The 23619-nt window shown below is 35.4% G+C and overlaps 1 protein-coding gene across 1 annotated transcript in view; it reads right to left on the reverse strand.

Annotated features, from left to right (window-relative positions):
- LOC101571837 (phospholipid-transporting ATPase IB) overlaps positions 1–23619 on the reverse strand; it is a 297444-nt gene that overhangs the window by 67772 nt on the left and 206053 nt on the right. The window contains exons 22-24 of the mRNA XM_023715050.1: positions 21375–21485; positions 16574–16648; positions 6329–6451 (exon numbers count right to left, since the gene is read on the reverse strand). Coding sequence (XP_023570818.1) covers positions 6329–6451; positions 16574–16648; positions 21375–21485 — 309 coding nt within the window. The remainder of the gene's footprint in view (positions 1–6328; positions 6452–16573; positions 16649–21374; positions 21486–23619) is intronic.

The following is a 23619-nucleotide window of genomic DNA, read 5'->3' on the forward strand; positions in this document are numbered from 1 at the left end:
ACAAATGTTGGAGAGGCTGTGGGGAAAAAGGAACCCTTCTCCATTGCTGGTGGGAATGTAGACTGATGCAACCATTATGGAAATCAGTGTAGAGACTCCTTAAGAAACTAGCACTTAAAATGCCATTCAATCCAGCTATCCTCCTTCTGGGAATTTTCCCAAAAGAACTGAAAACATTACATCATAGTGATATATGTGCACTATGTTTATAGCAGCACAATTTGTGATAGCCGAATCTTGGAAACAGCTACAATGCCAGTCACCTAAGGAGTGGATGTAAAAGCTGTGGTGTTTTTATACAATGGAGTTTTTATACACTCAGCTATAAAGAATAATAAGCTCAAACTCTTCACATATAAGTGAATGCCACTTGAAGATATACTTGTAAGTGAAATAAACCAGACCTACATGTGTAAATATCATATGGTCTCCCTAGTGTGAGAGCTCTAAAGAAGAAACAAAAATTGAAAGGTATAGCACAGTTAAACGGAAAGCAATAATTTAAGGAATAAACAATGAAGACAGAGCAAGGAGAAAAGTTAGGAAACATGGCAAGGGCAAAACCATACATTTTTTAAACAAGATGGTTAAGGCAATGTTCCTTAGAATCTCCACCCGGTTTTTGAAACTAGCAGTTAATTGGTAGAATTCTCACCTGGACTAACTATATATGATGATAACTGTGACTAATCAACTACACTGAGGGTAGCAATGTGTAATACTAAAACCATGCTTGGAATACCTATCATTCTGGTCTTCTAAATGTGTACTGCTTCTAATGTCATATCAATTATTTCTATACTCTCTCTCAAGTAAATGTTTGTTTTTTTATAAAGGTAATAAAAGAAAACACAAGACAAGAAAAAAAAATATCAAAGGATTGTCCTGATAGAAGGCTGTATACAGTTTGGTTTGTGAATTTCTGTGTAAAAATGTGTAATTGTTTTTTCACATTCTATAGGGATTTAAAGTTTAGAATATCAACAACTGTTAGAAAATACCTGTTCCATGTTACGACTAAGCTATTTGATGTTCAGACAGATAGCGATGTTAAGCTCAATTGCCTTCATTATAGGGTAATAATATCTTTAAGCTTCTCTCTTCTAGATGTTTAGCAACTTACGTATGCAGACCAAAAATTAAAGAAAAAGCAAGGCTACAAGGATAGCCAACATTGTGGCCCTAGCCCTTCAAGATCTGTGAGGACTCAGGACATAAGAGAACCTGTACTTTAACATCCTCAAACTCAGTGGTGTCTCAAATTTTCTGTTCAAGGAGATTATGGGGCCACAGAAGAAAGTGATTGATGATGTATAGTGCACCCAAGGAGAGTCACCTAGAGAGAAAAAATTTTTTTCAGGCTTTCACAGAGAGCAAATTTTTCAAGCAATGGCTGTGACTCATTCACATGGCTGACATTGTCAAAAGATCTAAAACTGCTGTACATAGTTTCAGGGTAAATCCTGAGGGAATTTGACTGACCTTGTCAGACAAAAGTTACATTTTTAACTATATAGGTCTTGCTTTATCTTGATCTTAACCATCCAGCAGGAAAGTATAAACACGAGGCATAAAAAGTAAAGCCATATTAATATGCTAAGCTAAAAAAGGCTCAAGTCAACAACTTCTGACACTGCCATTTCTGTTGGTAACCCTATAATATTCTGGACTATTGGACTATATTGGGTTATTTTGCTGAATTCAAATACCTACAATATTTGTTTTTTGGTGTAGTTGTTTTTTTCTTTTTCTTTTTCTTTTTTGGTGGCACTGGGGATTGAACTCAGGCCCTTGCGCTTGCCAGAGAAGTGCTTATTCTACTGAGCCATCTCCCCAGCCCCTGCACCTACAATATTTGAATGGCAATGGAACATCCATCTCTGACAAAACTAAACAAAAAAGGGGATATAAATGAAGAACCATTTTTAGTGAGAAAAAAAATATATATATATATATACAAAATAGGATAGATATATAGCTACTTTCTCTTAGTTCAATGAGAAGAAAGATTTGTACTAATAGTGTCTAGACAAGACATTATGTCTGCATCTTGTACTCTGAATAACTACTATGAAAACAACAATATGCAATGTATTAATTATTGTAACTCTCCTACTAACCTCTTTTGGTTTTTCTTCCATAATTTTATTGAGAAACAAATAGCAATGAGACAGTTTCAAACCAAATTGGTAGGACAGTTTCAATAATTAACACATTGCATACATTCTTCCTAGTGGTTAATTGCTGTACAAGATGCAGACATGATATCCTATTTACAAACACTATTAGAACAAATCCCTCTATTCATTAAGAGAATGTAACTATATATCTATCCTAACCACTTTGAATACACAGATACAAAATGGACATTCATCTGTATCCCCTTTTTTTGTTAAGTTCCGTTATTTGAATATTATAGGTGTGTAAACTCAGCAAAATATTCTAAAAGAGTCCAGTAGCCCATAATAGTATTGGGTCTTCTGCTTCACTGACAATGTCAGAAATTGTTGATACTAACCTGTTTTGAAACTGTCTTATTGAGATTTCTTTCTCATTACAATTAATTTTAAAAATAAAAATAAAATAAAATACCATTAGCCTGCCTCATAGGAAAACATTTCTAAGATTCCTTGGAGCCAGAAGAGACCTAGCATATCTAATGCCACTATTTCCCAACTCTAATGAAATTGAAGAGCAAACAATTCTCCCAAACTCATTCCTGGGGTCAAGAATTACACTGACACCGAAACCAGAGGAAGACCCAACCAAAAAAAGAACTAAAATTCAATCTCCCTAATGAACATAGCTACAAAAATTCTTAATGAAATATTGGTAAATAGAATTCACAAATAGAATTCATCAAAAGATTATATACCAGGGCAAATGTGATTCATACTTCAGTGCACGGATGTGATTGAAATTATACTACAAAGTTCCTATGATAAAACCAATATGGTACAGTTAAAAAATAGACTGGAACAGATTGGAGATGCAGACACAACTATAAATACACTCAGCCAAACATGTTCTAGATGAAAGATAGCTTTTTCAATAAATGGTGCTCAAAAAGCTGGCTTCCCACATGCCAAACAGTAAAACTAGACCCATGTGTCTCACCATGCTCTAAATTAAAAAGTGGATAAAAGATCAAATATAAAAACAGAAACTACTTTTCATGTTTGGAGTGCCTGTCATTCTGGTATTCTGAATATGGGCTGCTTGTCATGACATGCCAGTTGCTGCTATGATGTCTCTTGGGTAGGTGGATGTTCAAGAAGAAGGGAGTGGTGAATGAAAGCAAGAGACAGGTAAAGGAATATTGTGGGACTGTCCTGCTTCAAGGTTGTATATGGTGAGATTTTTGGACTTATGTGCAAACATGAGAAGTATAGAATTCTTTATCCTATTTTTAAAATATAATCTAATTCTTAAATGTTTTTATCATATTATGTAGGGACTTAAAATTCAACATATCAATACTTGATGAAAAATACCTGTTCCTTATTATGCCTAAGATGTTTGATATGCAGAGATAGTGAGGTTAAGCTTAATAGCCTAAGTTGTTTGATAATAACAATAAGCTTGACTTCTGGATGGTTAACAACCTAAGTTTGCAGACCAAAATTAGAGAAAAAGGAGGGCTGCAAGGAAAGTCAACATTTTGATCCTAACCTTCTAAGGTCAATTAAGACTCAGGACATATGAGAACTTGTACTGTAACATCATGTAACTCGGCAGTGTCTCAAATTTTCTGATCAAGGAGATTATGGTGCCAAAGAGGAAAGTGATTGATGATGTAGAGTGTGCCTAATGAGAGTCACATGGAGAGAAAACACTCTCTTAGGCTTTCACAGAGAACACATTGGCCAAGCAATGGCCATGACTCATCCACATGGCTGACACTGACAAAGGTTCTACAATCTGAGATACAAGATCTCAGGATAAATCCTGAGGGGATTTCACTGACCTTCTCAGACCCAAAAGGTACAACTCTTGTTGCATAGGTCCTGCTTTACCTTGGTCTTAACCATTTAGTAGAAAAGTATGAAGACGAAATATAGGAAGTAAAGCCATGGTGTTATGTTGAGCTGTGGGGGACTTAGATCAACAATTTCTGACATTGCCAGTTAAACAGAACACCCAATGCTATTATGGGCTACTGGACTCTTTTAGAATATTTTGCTGAGTTTACACACCTATAATATTCAAATAACAGAACAACACAAAAAGGGTATACAGATGAATGTCCATTTTTTATCTGTGTATTCAAAGTGGTTAGGATAGATATATAGTTGCATTCTTTTAATGAATAGAATGATTTGTTCTAATTGTGTTTGTAAATAGGATCTCAAGTCTGCATCTTGTACAGCAATTAACCACTAAGAAGAATGTATGCAGTGTGTTAATTATTGAAACTGTCCTAGTGATTTGATTTGAAACTGTCTCATTGCTATTTGTTTATCAATAAAATTATGAAAAAAAACCAGAAACTACTATATGTGCTGGAAAAGAGAATAGATAAAACTCTTGAAGACATAGGTGTAGGAAAAGATTTCATGAATAAAATCCTGACTGCACAGGAAATACTACAAAATATTAACAACTGGGCTCTCGTCTTATTAAAAAAAACTTGTGCACAGCAAAAGAAATTACCAGTATAGTGGACAGACAGCCACTATAGAGGATAGACAGCCCAAAGAGTAGGAATAAGTTATAGCCAGTTGTCTCTCAAACAAAGGACTAATATCTAGAACACACAAAAGATTGAATAACATGATGCACACACCCACAAATTTAAAAACCCAACCCAAAAATAGGCATCTGAGATCAATACACACTTCTCAGTGGAAGGACTATCAATGGTAAATGAATATATTTTAAAAAGCATATCACTAGTCATTCAAGAGAAGTAAATTAAAACAATGTTGAGATTCCATTTCACCCCATAAAGAACAGTTATTATCAAGAAATCAACTAACAATAGTGCTGAAAGGGCTGTGAGGAGAAAGAATTCTTCCTCCCCATTCTTGGTGGGAAGGTAGGCTGGGTCCCTTTTGACCCAGCTATCACCTTCTGGGTTTCTTTCTTGAAGAATTAAAAACATCATATCACAGCAACATATGCACAAACATGTTTATAGTGGCACGGTTAAATCTTGAAAATGTCTATCAACTGAAGAATGGATGAAAAAGATGTGGACTTCTTTATGCTAAATAAATAAAAAGTGCAATAACCTGGAATGATTATGTTAATATCAAAGTAGATTTACAGCAAAGAACACTCCTAGAAATAACAATAATATTTTCAGAATGATAAAGGGATCCATCAGGAGATTATGCATAATAGACCTAACATCAAAGCTGCAAAATACAAAGAATAAAACTCCACTTCAAATGGAAGTGAATAAACGCACACTATGATGGTGTTATTAGTACCTAATGGAACTAGTTTTCAATAACTAATGGAATAAGTGGATGGAAAAATCAGTAAGGACATGAAAGTATTGAACAACACTAGAACTTGACCTGGTTAACACATATTCTGAAAGGGATTAAATATTTAGAAAATAGGTCATTTTGGCCATGAAGCAAACCTTAATACATATTTAAAATGCTTCTATTTTTCCAGGTGTTTATATCTTTTAAAATTTTCACTAATAATTGAGAATTATAGGACCTGGGAGATAGCTCAGCGGTCTAAGCACCTGCCTGGCAAGCACTAGGGCCAAGGTTCGATTCCCGGCACCATATGCCATGCCGGCCCCACCCCTAGGTGTGCTGAGCCAGCCGCAGTGGCCATGTGTGGTGGTGAACACCCATAAGACCAGTACTGGGGAGACTGAAACAGGAGGAGCACTGCCAGTCCAACCTGCGTAGTGAGACTCTATCAAATACATAAAATTAACTTAAAAAATGAGAATTATAGTTAGGCTTACTAGTCTATAAAATATACCCCAACTTATGAGTCTTAACTAGTATTACCTCAGAAAGTGATCTCTCTAAAATAATCTTTTGGAACAACATGGGATCTAAAAATAGACCTTAGCTCCTCTTTGGTCCTTCCCAGGACTTTCCACCACACATGTCTTTGGAAGATGTTCGGTGTACAATCTGTGAGCCTCAGTGATACCTTGCTTCTTTTCACACCACCTTTTTTTCTTTCACTTCAAACACATCTTTATTTCTATTACTTGAACCTCAATTCCCTGAACAAACTAAACTAGCAAGAACATGGTACAATGTTCTTTCCTTGGATATTTTTCATTGCTTATTCCTAAGCATCAGAAAGGGAAGAGATCAAATATAATGACAATATATTTTCCACTTACCCTCGCGTTGAAAGTTTTCCCTTTCTGAGAAATTGTATAGAGTTGGGGATATTTGAGCAGGTCCTTCTGACTGCAACATTGTTCAAAAATTCCCAGAGTAAAAGGTGGTAATGAAGTAAAAATCTACATAAAAGATAGGCATCTGTTAAAGGTTTTAGTTTATACAAGACTAAATAACACTGTACCCATGTCAATTTTTATATATATATATTAAGTATATATAATATATAAATATATACTTGATGTATAGTATATATCAAGTAAATTAATAAGACATTATTATGGGAGAAGCTGAATAAGTGATACATAGAATTCTCAATTGCTGCAGCTAGAGGTAAGTTTTAAACTATTTAAAAATAAAAGATATTTATGGAAACAGTATTATTGTGCCACAGCAATTCACATGGGTCTACCAATTCATGATAGTTTCTCAGACTGATTCAACCCTTTGATTCAGTGCCTCCTGATTATGTAAACTAAGCTTTATGAGCATAAAATGAATATATTTATTTTGTTGTGTTTATGAAAATAAAATGGAGTGGCTGGCTATTTGAGTACTGGAGATAATATTGTCCACTAAATGTAGCAATCAGGTCATACAATTCTTGTAGATGAACTGCTTTTATTATGCGTTGCTCAATTGTCAGTACTTGGAATATAGAAGGCACCCAAAGAATACTGTTGTTAGACTAAATGAAAAATAATGTTACCCAAATTTTTATTTTTATTTTCAGAAACTTAAAAGCAGTTTTTCATTTATTTACTCTTTGAATATTTATTTTTAAAAGATCATGCCAGGAACTTGCCCTTTTGAAAGCTCTGGATCATTTCAGGAAAGGAGCCTTGTAACAGAAAACACAATATTACGGGAGCAGTAGGGAAGAAGAGGACAAAGCAGGAAGGAAGAAAAGTGAGAAACAGAGATAAAGAAAACTGCAAGAAGGGAGAGGGACGTATATGAACTCTATTGACTGTAATTCTGCCCACCTCCTGTCAAGAAGACTTCTTAGAAAAATGCTCCTAGAAGCTCATAGGAAATGGTGTTTCTTCCTATTCCTGCTTCACATGCGGTCTCTTCCCACAGCCATTTAACAGGGAGTCTTCACAGAGAGCACCCAGGAAGGGTTCTGCTTCAGTGAGAAAGTGTTTTTCACACCTGTGCATATCTCCTATTTTCAATTGTACCATCAGCCAAATCAAGTCAGTCGGCCACGTCCAGACACAGTGTGAGCAGGTCAACCAAAACAGGAGGCTGCTGAGGAGCCTGAACAGGTGAAGGCCTTTGTTATAACAATCTGACACACTACATTAACTCTGCTTTCTCCTTAGAATTTTGTATGAGGACTGCATTGGCAGCAATTGAAGAAAGTTTTCCTTCTTTTCCAATCTATTCATTTAAAATTATTTATTAATTGGGCCAGGGAGATAGCTCAGCAGCATAAGTGCCTGCCTGGCAAGTGCAAGGTCCTGAGTTTGATCCCTGATACCAAAATAAATAAATAAATTTAAATAAAATTATTAATCGTTTTTGTTGCACTAACTAGGATCTCCAAATAATATTGAATGGAAGAGGTAAACATATGTTGTCGTCTTGACCCTGATCTTAAGGAACATATTTATGGTTTCACCTTTAAGTATAATGTTAGGTATAGAGGCTTTGTAGAAGCCTTGATTTAGTGCTCATCAGGAAGAAATAATGAATTCTCCCAAGTGTTTTTACAGCATCTAATAAGATGACGATATGATTCTTCTTTTTCAATATATTAACATGGTAGATTACATTGATCAAATTTTAATTGTAAAGCAAACTTGCATTCCTGGAGCAAAGCCCGATTTGTGAAAAAGTATTCCATTTTTTACATGTCAGTGCATGTGATTTGGTAGATTTCTGTGAGGTTATTTGCACCAATACTCGTGAAGAGAATTTATGTTTTTCTGTAATAATTTTTTTCTAGTTTTGGAGCCTGAGTGAAGCTTCATCATAACTAAGTTGGGGGCTTTCCACCTCTCATCTTAAAAACGTTTTAAAATTTGTTGAAACATTTCAGATATTTTTATGAGAAAATTTCTCAGGATTAAAAAAATTTACTAGACATGAGGTCATTTAGTACCAATGGAGTCATTTTGTAGCTTTTATCTTTCAAATAATTTATCTATTCCATCAATAAATTGATCAATTTCACCTAATATACAAAATATATCGTAAAGTTGTTCATATTTCCTTATCCTTTTTACTATCTGTAGCCTCTGAGAGAGTACTATCTGTACTCTATCTCATTCCTGATATCTTTGCTTATTTAAATATATACTCATCAGTTTATATAGAGATTTATCCACCTAAATGACTCCTCAAAAAAGTCAGTATGTTTGTCATTATTGCTTCTCTATTTTACATTTCTTTGCATAAAATGTTTCTTTTGCTCTGCTTAGTTTGGGCTTCATTTTCTCTTCCTTCCATCTTTTCTTTCTTTCTTTCTTTCTTTCTTTCTTTCTTTCTTTCTTTCTTTCTTTCTTTCTTCCTACTTGCTACAGGGTCTCACTACACAGCTCAGACCCATAGTGGTACTCCTGTCTCAGCCTCCTCAGTGCTGGGATTACAGGAGTGAGCCACCACACCCGGTTTTGGTGTCTGGCACAGCACACCCTAGATTGCTGAGCTATGTCCCCGGCCCTACCTTTTCTCTTATATTTCTAGCTGAGAATGATTCTTGGGTCATTGATTTTAGACCCTACTACTAATATAAGCAGTTTAGTATGTGTGCTTCGGAAGTGAGCACAATAATATAAACATTTTATTTTAACTTATTTTTATTTATTTATTTATTTATTTTATTAATTTTATTGAGAAACAAATAGCAATGAGACAGTTTCAAAACCGATTAATAAGATGGTTTATTAATTATTACATTGCATATTGTTGTCTTCATAGTGGTTATTCATAGTACAAGATGCAGACAGGATATCCTGTCCAAAGACTATTAGTACAAATCTTTCTTCTCATTGAATTAAGAGAAGTAGCTGTATATCTATCCTATAGCTTGTTATAAGCTATGTTATAAGCTTCTCTTCTGGAGAGTTAACAAGTTAGTTTACAGACCAAAAATTAAAGAAAAAGAAGGGCTGCAAGGACAGCCGACATTTTGGCCCTAGCCTTTCAAAGTCAGTGAGGACTCAGGACACAGGAGAACCTTTACTGTAACACTATGTAACTCAGTTCTGGCCCAAATTTTGTAATCAAGGAGAGTATGGGGCCACAGAGGAAAGTGATCGATGATGTAGAGTGTGTCTAAGGAGAGTCACCTGGAGAGAAAACATTCTCTCGGGCTTTCACAGAGAGCAAACTCGTCAGGCAATGGTCATGACTCATCCACATGCTTGGCACTGGCAAAGGATCTGCAAACCGAGGTACAGGGTTTCAGAGTAAATCCTGAGGGAATCTGACCAATCTTGTCAGTTACAAAAGTTATATTTCTTGTTATATAGGTCTTGCTTTATCTTGGTCTTAATCATCTAGCAGAAAAGTATAAAAATTAGGTATAAAAAGTAAAGCCATATTAATATGCTGAGCTGTAAAAAGGCTCAAGTCAATATAAACATTTTAAAATGTAAGTTTTTTCTATCCATTCCTTTAGTGGTAAACAATTTGAAGTTTTTATTCTATTCAAAATATTTTCTAATTTCTCTTTTGATTTCTTCTGTAACCCATGGTACACTTAAACATTGTTCTTAATTTTTAAATATACAGGCATTTTCCTAGTATATTGTATTGATTTCTAGTTTAAATACATTGTACTCAGAGAACATACTCTGCATAACATCAGTCCTTCAGAATTTATTGTCTTGTTTTGTTGCCTAGAGTGTCATTTATTCAACATGCATTTTGAAACAAAATGTATATTTTGTTGTTTTTTGATGTAGTTTTGTGTGTCGATCCATCAAATAGCTATCACATTGTTCAAATATTCTATAATACTTTCTAAATTTTTATCTGTAGTTTCTACCCATTAAAAAGGAAGTCTTAGAGGCCAAAGACATAGCTTGGCAGTCTTAGCACCTCCCTGGTAAGCAGAAGAACTCAGGTTCAATCCCCAGTATGGCATGCCAAGCTGCCCCCGTACCATGCCAGTCACTGAAACCAGGTGTGGTGGTGCACACCTGTAATCCCAACACTGGGGAGGCTGACACAGGAGGATTACTGAATCCAAACTGTGTAGCAAGACCCTGCTTCAAATAAATAAATAAATAAATAAATAAGCAAATATTTTTTTAAAAGGGAGTCTTAAATACCTAACTATATGTCCAGGTTAAATGAATTTATATTTAATTATATCAGTTTTTATATACCATCTTTTTATTTTAAAGGTAATTAAAAACAATAAAAATGATACACAATTTCAAAACAAGATAATAGGAAGTCAAGTATGGTCATTTATATATTACATATTGTCATCTTCAAAGTAGTTGCACAGATTACCAGATATAAGCAGGTAAATGATTGTATACTTGGAATTGTGTGCTCTCAATAAGTTAATGCCTTTATCATTAAAGTGTTCATCTTCAATGTATCTAATAGGATACTTTAATTAGTGTTGGTGTCTTCTGTGTCTTCTGTGTCTCATTTGATTTTTTTGGCCTAATAATCTGGTTATCAGTATGTATGACAATTAACTTTATAAGAATCTATAGGAAAAGTAAATGAATCTGATGCTGACCCCCCAAAATTACAATAATGGCATGTTAAGGCAATCTGGCTGTGACAGCTGTCACCGCAGTGATCTTCAAGGTTGATCCAGCTGATCGCTGGCCAGGCCAGTGTCATTTTCCTCCCTTGCTGCTCTGAGAGTCCCTCCTGAGGGTGGAGAAGGGGGTGGTCAGGAGGGTAGAGCAGCTGAGCTCCCCTGCTACATTCTCCAAACAAGCTCTCAGAAAAGGAGTGGAAGCAAAGGGGACAACAGAAAGAATTATGGGGCTGGGGAGATAGCTCAAAGGTTTAAGCACTTGCTGGGCAAGTGCAATGACCAGAGCTCGATCCCCAGTACTGCATGACATGCCGGCCCAGAACACCGGGTGCACTGTGCTGGCCCCAAAACTGGGCATGGTGGCACACACCTGTAATCCCAGAGCTGGGGAACCTGAGGCAGGAGGATCACTAAGAGGTCGAGCTGTGCAGTGAAACCTTATAACAAATAAATAAACACAAAAAAATTTAAAAGAAAAGAAAGTATGTACATGTACACTGGGAAGGCTGAGGCAGGAGGATCACTATGAGTACGAGCTGCATAGTAAGACCCTATAACAAATAAATAAATAAATACATAAATGTTTTTAAAAAGAAAAGAAAGAATTATGTACATTTACCAATTCCCTCCAGGATATGTAATCATTATGTACCGCAAAAATGCGCTACATTAAAATTAAGAAAAGTCTACCCTTATGATTAGATGATTTTAAAGCCTACAATTCTGTAATTAATACAGCTTCTCTTTTTTCTAGTGTTTATGTGATGAAGTTTTTTTCACCTTCTTCCTTTTGACTATTTGTGTCTTTATATTTAAAGTAGGCCAATTGTAGGTGACAGACTTGTATCAATATTCTTAATTCAACATGACAATATTTTTTATCACACTATTTAGATTGCTTCCATTTAGTGTTACTGCACATATGTTTTGGTTTAAATCTATCGTCTTTCTATTTATTTCCTTTATTCTTTATTTTTGCCTCATTTTCTGAATTCTTGTGGATTAATTATTTTTAAAACTTTATTGTATCTTCACTATTGGTTTATTAGCTATCACTTTTGCATTTTTATATGTCTAATAAGGTTTATAATGTACAGGTGTAATATATCACAGGATCCAAATGATGTTGTACTTAAATTTGCCTCTTATTCATTCATATGAAACATACTTATTGGTGTATTTTAAGTCTACATAATTCATAACCCTCTCTTATTAGTTTTGTTTTGAATAGCCTGTGTTAACCCATTTAATTTGTTTAAACAGTTAAAGAGAATTTAAAAAAAAAACTTCTTGTATTTTCACCCTAATTATCATTTCTGCTGCTTTTTATTCTTTTAAAACATCCAAGTGTCTTTCTGGTATACCTTTTCTTTTGCTTGAAGAGCTTAGTTTTACATTTCAGGTATATGTGAAGAATTTCCTATTTTATTGCTTTGAATAGGTTTTAATTTCATCTTAACTTTCTAAAGACATCTGTGTTGGGTAGAGAATTTTGGCTTCTTTTTTTATGTCTTTTAGAACTTCAAAGATATCCCACAGTCTTATGACCTATGAGGTTTCTAATATAGTCTGACTTTATTTTTATATTTACTTTCCAAATATGTTTAGTTATTTTATATATGCTTCTCTGTGCCACTGATTTTTAGCATTTTGAATATGAAAGATACTTGTGTGCTTTAATTTTTTTTCTTGAAATTAGTTGAAATTTTTAGGTCCCCGAGTTTATAGATTTTATGAAATACAACATTTCAATGATTGCTTCTTTAAACATTTTCTGCATCCTCTCTGTTTTGAAGTTTTATGTATAAAAATATAAGAATGCTAAGGACAGGCCACATAGTTCAGTGGATTAAAGTGCCTGCTTAGGCAGACGCAGGGGTCAGGAGTTAGATCCCTGGCCTGCCATCCCGGCCCCACCCTCTGGGGCGCGCTGAGAGGGCAATTGAGGCTGGGCATGGTGGCGCGAGCCTGTAATCCCATCTCTTGGGAGGCTGTAAACAAGAGGATCACTAGGAGTCCGATCTACGTAGTGACACACTGTAGACCCTATACTACATACATTAAAAAAAAAATGTTTGCTGCTATCCCAAAGCAAAACAAGGCTCTGATGTTTTCCTAGCTTTTGCTTTCCTGTTCTTCTATGCCACAGCTTCATATTTATGAATCATTTCTCTGAAGTTTTTAATCTAAATTGCACTTCACATTTTTAGTTCAGATACTGAGTTTTTAATCTCATGAAATTAATTTTTTTCCTCATTATAGTCATGTATTCCTTCATGTCTTTGAAGATATTTATAATAGCTATTTTAAGATCATTACCTACTAGTTCTATCATCTTTATAATTTCTGAATCTGTCATTTTATTTTTCATCTAACAATGGCTCTTATTTTCTGTTTTTCATAAGCCTGATATGATTTATTGAATGCTGCTCATGACAAATGCTGTGCTATTGGGAGCCTGGTTTTGCCCTTTAATTACCGTGTGACTGTATTTTGACATGCAGATAAGTGGCATACAAATCACATTGATTCTTTGAAGCTTGCCTTTAAGTTTTATAATTATAGGTCTGGAATCACGTCTGCTGTGTGGCATTCATCTGCACTACTAAAAGTGTAACCCACATAACAAATTTACCTAACATCCTGTGCTCCCCATTCTTGCTGGTAGGTCTCTTCTCAGCCCTGACTGAGCTCCAGAGTTTTCCAGCCTATTGCTTTCCTTCTGCTTTGGATAGACTCTTCCCAGGCATGCAAAGACCAGTCCTCAGCTTACAGGAGCCCTGCTCAAGTCCAGACACACTGTCTCTGTCTCTCCCAGTTCTCTTTGGTATTCTGCCTGAAAAATCTTAGCTACTTTGTCCTGCTCAACTCTGAACTCAGTGTTTACTTGAGAAGCAATCTGGGCTTCTGGATGTTCCTCCTTCTTTTGATTCTGCCTCCCTTCTCTGCAAGCTGGAAATAGGACTTCTCTCTGGGTAACAGTTTTGAGCAGCTTGCTGTCTACTGCTGACATTCCTGTTTTACATATTTTGTCTGATACCCAACGGTTGTATTTTTCTGATAAGGGGGTAATTCTTAATAGTTGTATATGGGCATAAGTAATATATAACCCCTAGTAATAGTGTGACAACTTATTTAAATGAAATTATCAAATAAGTAGAGTCTCTGGCATTGTCACTACATGAAATGTCTGGGATCTCATTTTCTTTTAATCTGTAAAAATGTACATGTAATGGAATGAGATTTAGTGAGTTAATGGATATTCATGTCATAGTCTACCCTAAACTGACTCATAATTTTGTATTGCACTGTTTGCAAAGATAAAACAAAACCTTAACAAAGTAGAGCTGGCCAGATAGTTCAGCGGGCTGAAGTCTCTGCTTAGGCAGAGCACAGAGGCCAGGGTTCAATCCCCGGCATACTGTGCCAACTCTGCCCCCAGGGCGTGCTGAGATGGTGATTGAGACGGGGCATGGTGGCGTGCACCTGTAATCCCAGCACTTAAGAGGCTGAAAACAGGAGGATCACTTTGAGTTCAATCTATGTAGTGAGACCCTGAAGACCCTGCACTAAATACATTTTAAAACTACCAACAAAGAAAAGTAGTACTTTATTTCTTATTTTAAGAAAAAAAATCGATTCATCAAATTCTGTGGTTTATGAATGCAGTCATTAATCTGAACTGAGGATTCTGTCATCCCCTACTCCAATCTCCTATGAGCCTTTTGAATTTAGTCAATAGAATTCTCTGTGACCAAGAGACAACTCTATGTGAAACCTCAGCCCCACTAGTGTAGTCACTGCCAAATACAGATGGGATTGAAATAAATATGAACGTTTAATTTTTTAAAAATTAGGACAGAGGCCAGGGAGTTAGCTCAGTAGAATAAGTGCCTGCTTGGCAAGCACAAATCCTGAGTTCAATCCCCGGTACCACAAAAAAAAAAAAAAAAAAAGAAAGAAAGAAAGAAAGAAAGAAAGAAAGAAAGAAAAAAGACAATAAAATAGTGTCCTTAAACCCCTTCAAAGTACCACCCCTCTTCAAACCACTCATCCCATCATTCTTGTCACTTCTTCAAGTTGTAGAAGCTCTCTTTCATGAGTGTCTTTAAGAGGCATGGTCAAAAACATGGTGAATGCTGGGACTGGGTGCTATTCAATGGAAAGGGAAGTGTGTGAAAACACTGCAGTATGTCCTCAGCCACCTTATTCACTGGCATCTGGCACCACACAATCTCTGCTCTTCCCCAAAGTCAAAGTGACTATTAAAGGTAAACATTTGGAATCAGTTCAGGATGTCGAGGGAGTGACAGCAGCGTAAATCAAGTCACTCTGCCAGTGTTGACTGTGAAAAAGAATTTTAAGAATTGCTTCAAAAAGTGGCAAAAATAATGGAACATGTGTTTGAAGTGAGGAGTATTTGCGGATGAATTTATGACAATATAGCTTTTATTGTACTAAATTTTTAAAACTTTAACATTTACTTTAGTTTTGGATCATATCACATAAACATAACCACTGGCATTTACATAAGCTGTAGCTGTTCATAGAACTAAACATTTTTGTATTACTGGATATCCAATGGCTTCTGTCAAGTGACAACTGCCTGCATTTCTTGCTTTAGAATTTAAACTCCTAGAAGACAAAATTTTAGCACTCGAGGCACAGGACACACGTGGTATATTGTGATTGCCGCCGGCAGTGCGGGAGTCTATGCATGCAACACATGCCGGGAGCCTAGTTTTTTATTCGTAAAGAGGAATTAATATAATAAAAGCAAAAAAGTAATGTGGCTAATAAGCTCTTGAGGCTTAAATTTGTATCTAGTTTTCTAACTCAGAATTAGTCAAATAATGAGATGGGATTTTTTATTTTAACAAAATCCATTGAAATGGAAAATATTACTGTAAGATGAGATCAAAATTTATTATTTAATATAAACACAAGATGTTTTTTTACAGACAATTTTTTTGCCAAGAGGCTTAAAAGGGCATACAGTTATACTATAAACACACATACACACACACACACACACACACATATACATATACATATATACATATATACATATATCTATATACACATATGACATAAGTAAACCTAAACTATTTATATTAAATGGAATGGTATAGGTAAAGTTCAGTTATTTTCACTTAGTTTAGGAGGAATGGGAAAAGGGTCCAAAGAGATCAGGAAATTAAAATAATAAATGCAATTACTATGTATCACAAATTTAGAAGTGTGGAAACTTTGCAAAGACACAGAGTAGAGGAACTGGGTACATTATCACAATACATTCAGCACACACACACCTGAATTTGTTCTAAATGATCTGCTATGATTGAAAGTCCAAGTGCAAGGTTTGACACAGGAACAGAGGCCTTAAGGTTGTATTTGTACTGCCTGTATCTAAGATGAAGGGCTTAGATACACTTCCCAGACACGACCGGTAAGGAGATATCCCCTCAGTTCTGTACATTGTCAGAGAGAGATGCAGAATGCTTACCACATTGTACAAGCTGATGCACCAATTATCAAATAAAACCTGCCCAGAAAATCCGTTAACAAAGGTGAACCAGAGCTGGAAGAGAGAGAAGCCAAATGAAGAGTCATTCTGCCAGTGCTGACCCAAATCTATGCATGTATCAAGAAGTAGTATAGAAAAGGGCCCTTTCAGTAAGCAGAGCTGCTACAGAGGGCCATATAACTATCTTCCAATAAATTCTGAATTGCAAATATCACTTACTACTGATATTAAAATCAGTGTACTTGGTAATGAATGATATATCTTTATACCAAAATATGAATTTCTTACAAAAAGCCGTTTATAAAAAAATTCTCTCAAATCAAGTAATAAACTGTATACTTTCTATGGGACTATATACCAAAAAACATTTTTTAATTGTAGTATATTGACAATAATAGCATATATTGGGTACTTTTAGTATGCTAGACAGTGTGGTATTACTTTAAATCCATTACCATATATGACCATCATGGCAATACTGTAGAGTAGGCATTATTATCATCATCGTCATCATCATTATTATTCCTTATTAAAGAATGCTGGAAAGTGAGGTTTGGGTAGGTTGAGTTATTCATATATGTCTCATAGCTAATAAGTCACAGTGATGAAATTAGAATGTAGGGCCGTATGATTCATGACTACACTCTTAAATTCTTTGTTAGGAGATATTTATTAAAATTTGTCCTTAACATAAAACTCTTCATATAATTAACATCATGAATTAGAAAAGAAATTCCTTCTTTGTCCACATCTCAGAGTTTGGGATTGTAATTCCCTCTTTTCAACCTTAAAAGCTAGATTTTTATTGTGATTGACACATAATAACTATATATACATACAGAGTGCAGCATGATGTTCAGTACATGCATACAGTGTGTGCTAACCAAGTTGAGTAATAAGCATATCCCTTAGCTTCACACTTACAATTTAGAAACAGATATTCCTAGTTTTAAGTGCCTGATCTATTGCTTCTATTGTCTCACTAATGGATAAAACTGGATGACTGAGTTAGCCTTTCTAAACTTCAGTTTCTCATAGAATTTTCAAACTTTAAGTAAGATACTATGAGGGCTGGCCAGATAGCTCAGCAGACTAAAGTGCCTGCTTCAACAGGCACAGACATTGGGGTTTGATCCCTGGTGTGCTGTGCCGGCCCCAACCGCAAGGTGCAGTGAGATGTGACTGAGACTGGGCATGGTGGTGTGCACGTGTAATCCCAGCTCTTGGGAGGCTGAAAACAGGATGATCACTATGAGTCTGATCTATGTAATGAGATCCTTACTAAATACATAAAATAAATAAATAAGATAATATGTAAAAAATGATTATCACAATACTGAGCATATCAATACTATTTAATAAACATATTTTTGTTACTTAATTATATACAGCAGACAAGTAATCTTTAGCAAAATAAACCGAATGCTCTTTAGAATGACTTGGAATTATTAACAAAACACATATTTAAAATACGACTTGTGCTCTGAAAGCTTTTGTGGTCTAATTGATTAAAAAATAACCACACAATAAACCAGGCATGGGGGCATAGACTTATAATTGAGTACTCTTAGAGGCTATATAGGAATATCTCAAACTTGAGCCTATGCTAGGCAATTGCTAGATCCTGTCTAACAATCCAAATAGGACTAGGGATGTAGGTCAATGTGAAGACCCTGAGTTCACCTGTAGTAAAACATAGATGGGCAGGAGAGAGAGAGAGAGAGAGAGAGAGAGAGAGAGAGAGAGAGAGAGAAATCCCCTCACTGTTTTATAAATTTAATTCAAGTCTATCAAAATTGTAGCACATTTTTTTTGTAGACATAGCTATGCTTATTCTAAAATGTATTTGCGCAGCCAGGGTGATGGCTCAGTGGAATAAGTGCTTCCCTGGCAAGCGCAAGGGCCTGAGTTCAAACCCCGGTTCCAAAAAAAAAAAAAAAAAGTATTTGAAAAAGTAAAGGATCTAGACTAAGAAAACTTTGAATAAAAATGGAATGCAAGGAGTTATCTAACTGATGTTAAGTATAATGCTACTGCTACAGTAGATGGGACATATTGGGACAGACATATACACACTGGTTCCAGGATATACAAGTAATTACTCAAATACTGTGAGCTGATTTATTTTATTTCTAATTGTGGTAAGAAACACAAAATTTACCATTGTAATTATTTTTAAGTTTATGGCTGAGTGATATTAAATATATTAACACTGCTGTGCAGCCAACATTCAGAATTTTTTCATCTTGAAAAATGAAATTCTAGGGGCTGGGGAGATGGCTCAGTGGAATAAGCGCTTCCCTGGCAAACACAAGGGTCTGAGTTCAATCCCTGGCTCTGCCAGAAAAAAAAAGGAAAGAAAAAAAAATGAAATTCTATATTATTAAACAATGGGAAAAATGTTTATTCATGTCCTATCCCTGCTTTAAAACATATTACTTTTTGTTGTTATTTTGAGTTATTGGAGATCCTATATATTCAAGCAAAGCTCCTAATCAGTATGATTGTCAAATATTTCCTCCTCTTCCATAAGATTGCCTTTGCATTTCATTGTATTCTTTCATGCATGATTTTGTCAATTTTTGTTTTTTTGTTATATGCATGAAATGATAACTAAACCCAATGTCATGAAATTTTTCTTTTGTTTTCTATTAGGATTTTCATAGTCTTTCAGTTTACACTTAGGATTACACTCTATTTTGGCTTTTTAAAATAATATTAGGTAATGCTCCAGTATCACTATTCTGTATGTGAATATTATTTCCCAACACTGCTTGCTGAAGAGGTTTTTAATTATTGATTCAGTGTCTCTCCTAGTTATGTCTGTACAGTCTTTCTGTTTTCTTATCATATTCCCAACTGACTTTTGACAAATGTGCAGATGCAATTTAATTGGAGAAGGTATACTTTTCACTGAATGGTTCATAAAGCAATTGTATATACATTGGCAAAATAAAGGCAATCACACCTTTCACCTTACACAAAAATTATGTATCATTAAATTATGTATAAATGTGAAATGTAAGCCTTACAAAGATAAATATAAGAAATATTTGGAACCTAAAGCTAGGCAAAACAGTTTTTGACCTGCCCACACACATAAGAGGAAGAAAACATCTTTCAATAAAAGATAACTTGGACCTCATAAAAATGTTCTGCATAAGACTCTATTAAGACAATATAGTGTAAGTTACAAAATTTGAGAAAATATTAAAATTATATATCTGGCAAAGGACTAATAACTGGACTAAGTGAAGTAAACAGATATTAAGAAAAAGAAAACCTAGGGCCACGGAGATAGCTCAGTAGAATAAGTGCTTGCCTGGCAAGCTCAAGGTCCTGAGTTCAATCCCTGGTACTGCAAAAAAAAAAGAAAGAAGAAAGAAAGAAAGAAAGAAAGAAAGAAAGAAAGAAAGAAAGAAAGAAAGAAAGAAAGAGAAAACCTAGTGACACAGTAGAAAATGGATGAGAGATATGAGGAGACTTTTCACCAAGAAAGATAAGTAGATGGCAAATAAGCACATGAAAATATGTTTAATATCATTAGCCAGTAGGGAAGTAGAATTTAAAACCAGAATGAGATATCTTTCCACATCTATCAAAATGACTAAAAAAGAAATAGTGATAACACAACTGACTGGCAAAGATCCAGAGAAGCTGAACGATGGAAATACAAGAAAGAGAGCCTTGTGATGATGCAGAAGTTCTGTGTCTTAGTGTCTGTGACTGTTACGTCAATCTAGATGTGAATAAAAGTACCTAGGCAAGAACACACACACAGGCACACAAGTGCACACACAAATGTGCGCTCTTAGGATGGTACCACTAAAAGTGCAAGGCTCATTACTACTCCTCAATGGAAGGTACAGAAAAGGTATGGTGATGCTTGTCTGACCACAGAGACTGTCCATTGCAGTAGAACTGCAGCTCAAAGACACCAGACATTTCTGATGTGTTTAATGTCTTACAGAAGCTAGAGCCAGCAAACATGTACTATGGTTCAGAGTCTGTGTATGTTTATCATGTATTATGCCAATAAGTTGTCATGATAAGATGTTTTACTTAATACTTTTTACATAGTCACTTTTGTGAGCAAAAGCTTAAATCAAGATTATATTAATACAGTTAAAACTAGAATGGGCAAAGGGCCGTGAAGTTAGAACAGGCCTCTGTGCTGGGCCCAACAGACCAAACAAAAATAGAGTTTAATCACAGTACCTGAGCTTTGGAGGTTGCAGGAAGCCTTGTACCCCATTGCTTAATTAAGATGTCAATAATGAAGTAGTTAATCTGAAATCAATTGGCTGGTTGGTTAAATTATCTCTAATTTGTTTTCTATGTTTGGCTTCTGTTTTTCTATAAATACTGTCAGATCACATTGTTGCTTGAAATTCTCAGAACCTGCTCGGATCTGGGGGCTGACTGCATAAAAATCACTTTTGATTTGCTTTGCTTGAACAAATTCTACTAATTTTACTGATTTGGAGAATTTTTCTTTTAATGACACTTGAAAGGAAACCTTTAATGTGGAAAAAAGTTTTAAACATCAAGCTTGACATCAGAGAGAAGACCCCATTTTTTCAAAAGATGGATTCTTTTCTTTTCTTTTCTTTTTTGGCTGGCTCAGGATGCCTTAAGGGCAGGTCTGGTAAGACATGATGATCTGGGGATTGAACCACAGTATCCTGAGCCAGACTATGCTTGCTTAAGCAGGCACTTTAACAACTGAGCTAACCAGTAGCACCCCCCTTTTTTTCAAAAGAAAATGTTTCTTTCTTACCCCAATAATGTATAGCACCACATTCTTGTAGAAACAATACAATATGCATTTAGTGACTCGAAAATAATTCCATGTTCCATGAACCAACAGAAGCTTCTCTAAGTAGCTAAACTGAAAGACAGAGACAACAGTCAATGCAAGTTCAAATTAATCTAATATTTGTTAGATGATATTTTAACATAGAAGATGAGCAGGATGAGCACAATTGCTAAAATAATCTGACATAGCACTTTGCTATAAAAACAATTTTAAAGCTTCCTAAAGTTTTCTTATTTGCCTCCAAAAGAGTAAGCCATTAAATATACCTTTTCTCCCACCAAATGCTGCTTAGCTGTTTATCATTTGCAAAGCAGTTTTAGAATTAAATTAACTTTTGCATGCTTATGAATCTGATACACATTTAGGCTGTTAATCACAAGGAGTCAGATTTAATGAAAAGATATCATGTGCAACAAGAACCTCAGATTTAATCATTGAGTTTTCTTGTCTTCTAGTGAAAGTAACAAGGTCTTATAAGAGTCAGTTGTCAAGCTTCTCTTCTGGAGGGTTAACAACTTAAGTTTGCAGACTAAAATTAGAGAAAAAGGAGGGCCTCAAGGAAAGTCAACATTTTGGCCCTAACCTTTCAAGGTCAATTAAGACTCAGGACATACGAGAACTTGTACTGCAATGTCATGTAACTCAGTAGTGTCCCAAATTTTCTGATCAAGGAGATTATGGGGCCAAAGTGGAACGTGACTGATGATATACAGTGTGCCTAAGGAGAGTCACATGGAGAGAAAACATTCTCTCAGGCTTTCACAGAGAGCACATTGGCCAAGCCGTAGCCGTGACTCATCCACATGGCTGAAGCGGACAAAGGATCTACAATCTGAGATACAGGATCTCAGGATAAATCCTGAAGGGATTTCATTGACATTATCAGATCCAAAAGCTACAACTCTTGTTGCATAGATCTGGCTTTATCTTGGTCTTAACCATCCAGCAAAAAAGTATAAAAACAAGGTATAAGAATTAAAGCCATGCTGTTATGTTGAGCTGTAGGGGACTCAGGTCAACAATTTCTGACATTGCCAGTGAAGCAGAAGACCCAATACTATTATGGACTACTGGACTCTTTCTAAACAAAAAAGGGGATACAGATGAATGTCCATTTTGTATCTGTGTATTCAAAATGATTAGAATAGATATATAGTTACATTCTCTTAATGAATAGAGGGATTTGTTCTGATAGTGTTTGTAAATAGGATATCATGTCTGCATCTCGTACAGCAACTAACCACTAGGAAAAGAGTATACAATGTGTTAACTATTGAAACTGTCCTACCAATTTGATTTGAAACTGTCTCATTGCTATTTGTTTCTCAATAAAATTATGGGGAATAAATAAATAAATAAATAAAACAGTCAGTTGTCTGTTTCCTATAATAAATTAAAATCTATGAAGGACATGACAGGCAGTCTGTGTAGCCCTCAGAAGCCTCTTCACTTTCACCTTTTCCATTTTCCATAGTACTGCATTACCTTCTGATGCAATACGCATTGAATTTCTTTATCATTTATCTTTGCTTCCTAAATTGTGAACTGTGTAAAGCAAGTATTAGCTGACTTTCCATCACAAAAGATCTGAGATAATCAACTTATAATATAAGGAGTAAAGATTAATTTTGGATCATAGATCTAAAGACTTTGGTATGTGATTGGGTGGCACCATCACTTTGCATGGGTGATGACACAGAACATCATGGTGAGAGTGCAATATCAAGGAAGCTGCCCAGCTGATGGAAGCTGGGAAACAAAGAGACACAGGGAGCAGTGGGAGTCTCAGCGTCCCCTTGAAAGGCATGTCCCCTGTGTCCTAAATTCCTCCCACCAGCCTACATGTTCTAAAGCTTCCTCTGCCACCCAACAGTGCTACACATTGGCAATCAAGCATGTAACACATGGACCTTTAACTCATTGTACACTGATCAATCCTGAACACCTAGGAACTCAACAAACACTTTTAATGAATTATCAGGAGTACTATTCCACAAATTTATGGTACTTAAGTGAGTCCTCACCTTAAGTAGTGGTTTCAAAGTGGTGGAAGTTAACACACATGAAAATAAAAAGACTAATAATTTAGAACACTAAAGATCAGGGTGATGGGAGAGAAAAAAATATATATGTATGTATGTATATAATTAAATTGTAAGTCCTAGCCCAGGGCCGGTGAGTGTGTGGAGAGCTTCCTGCTACCCTG

This window comes from Octodon degus, unplaced genomic scaffold, assembly GCF_000260255.1.
Source record: "Octodon degus isolate 3935 unplaced genomic scaffold, OctDeg1.0 scaffold00038, whole genome shotgun sequence".
Lineage (NCBI taxonomy): Eukaryota > Metazoa > Chordata > Mammalia > Rodentia > Octodontidae > Octodon > Octodon degus.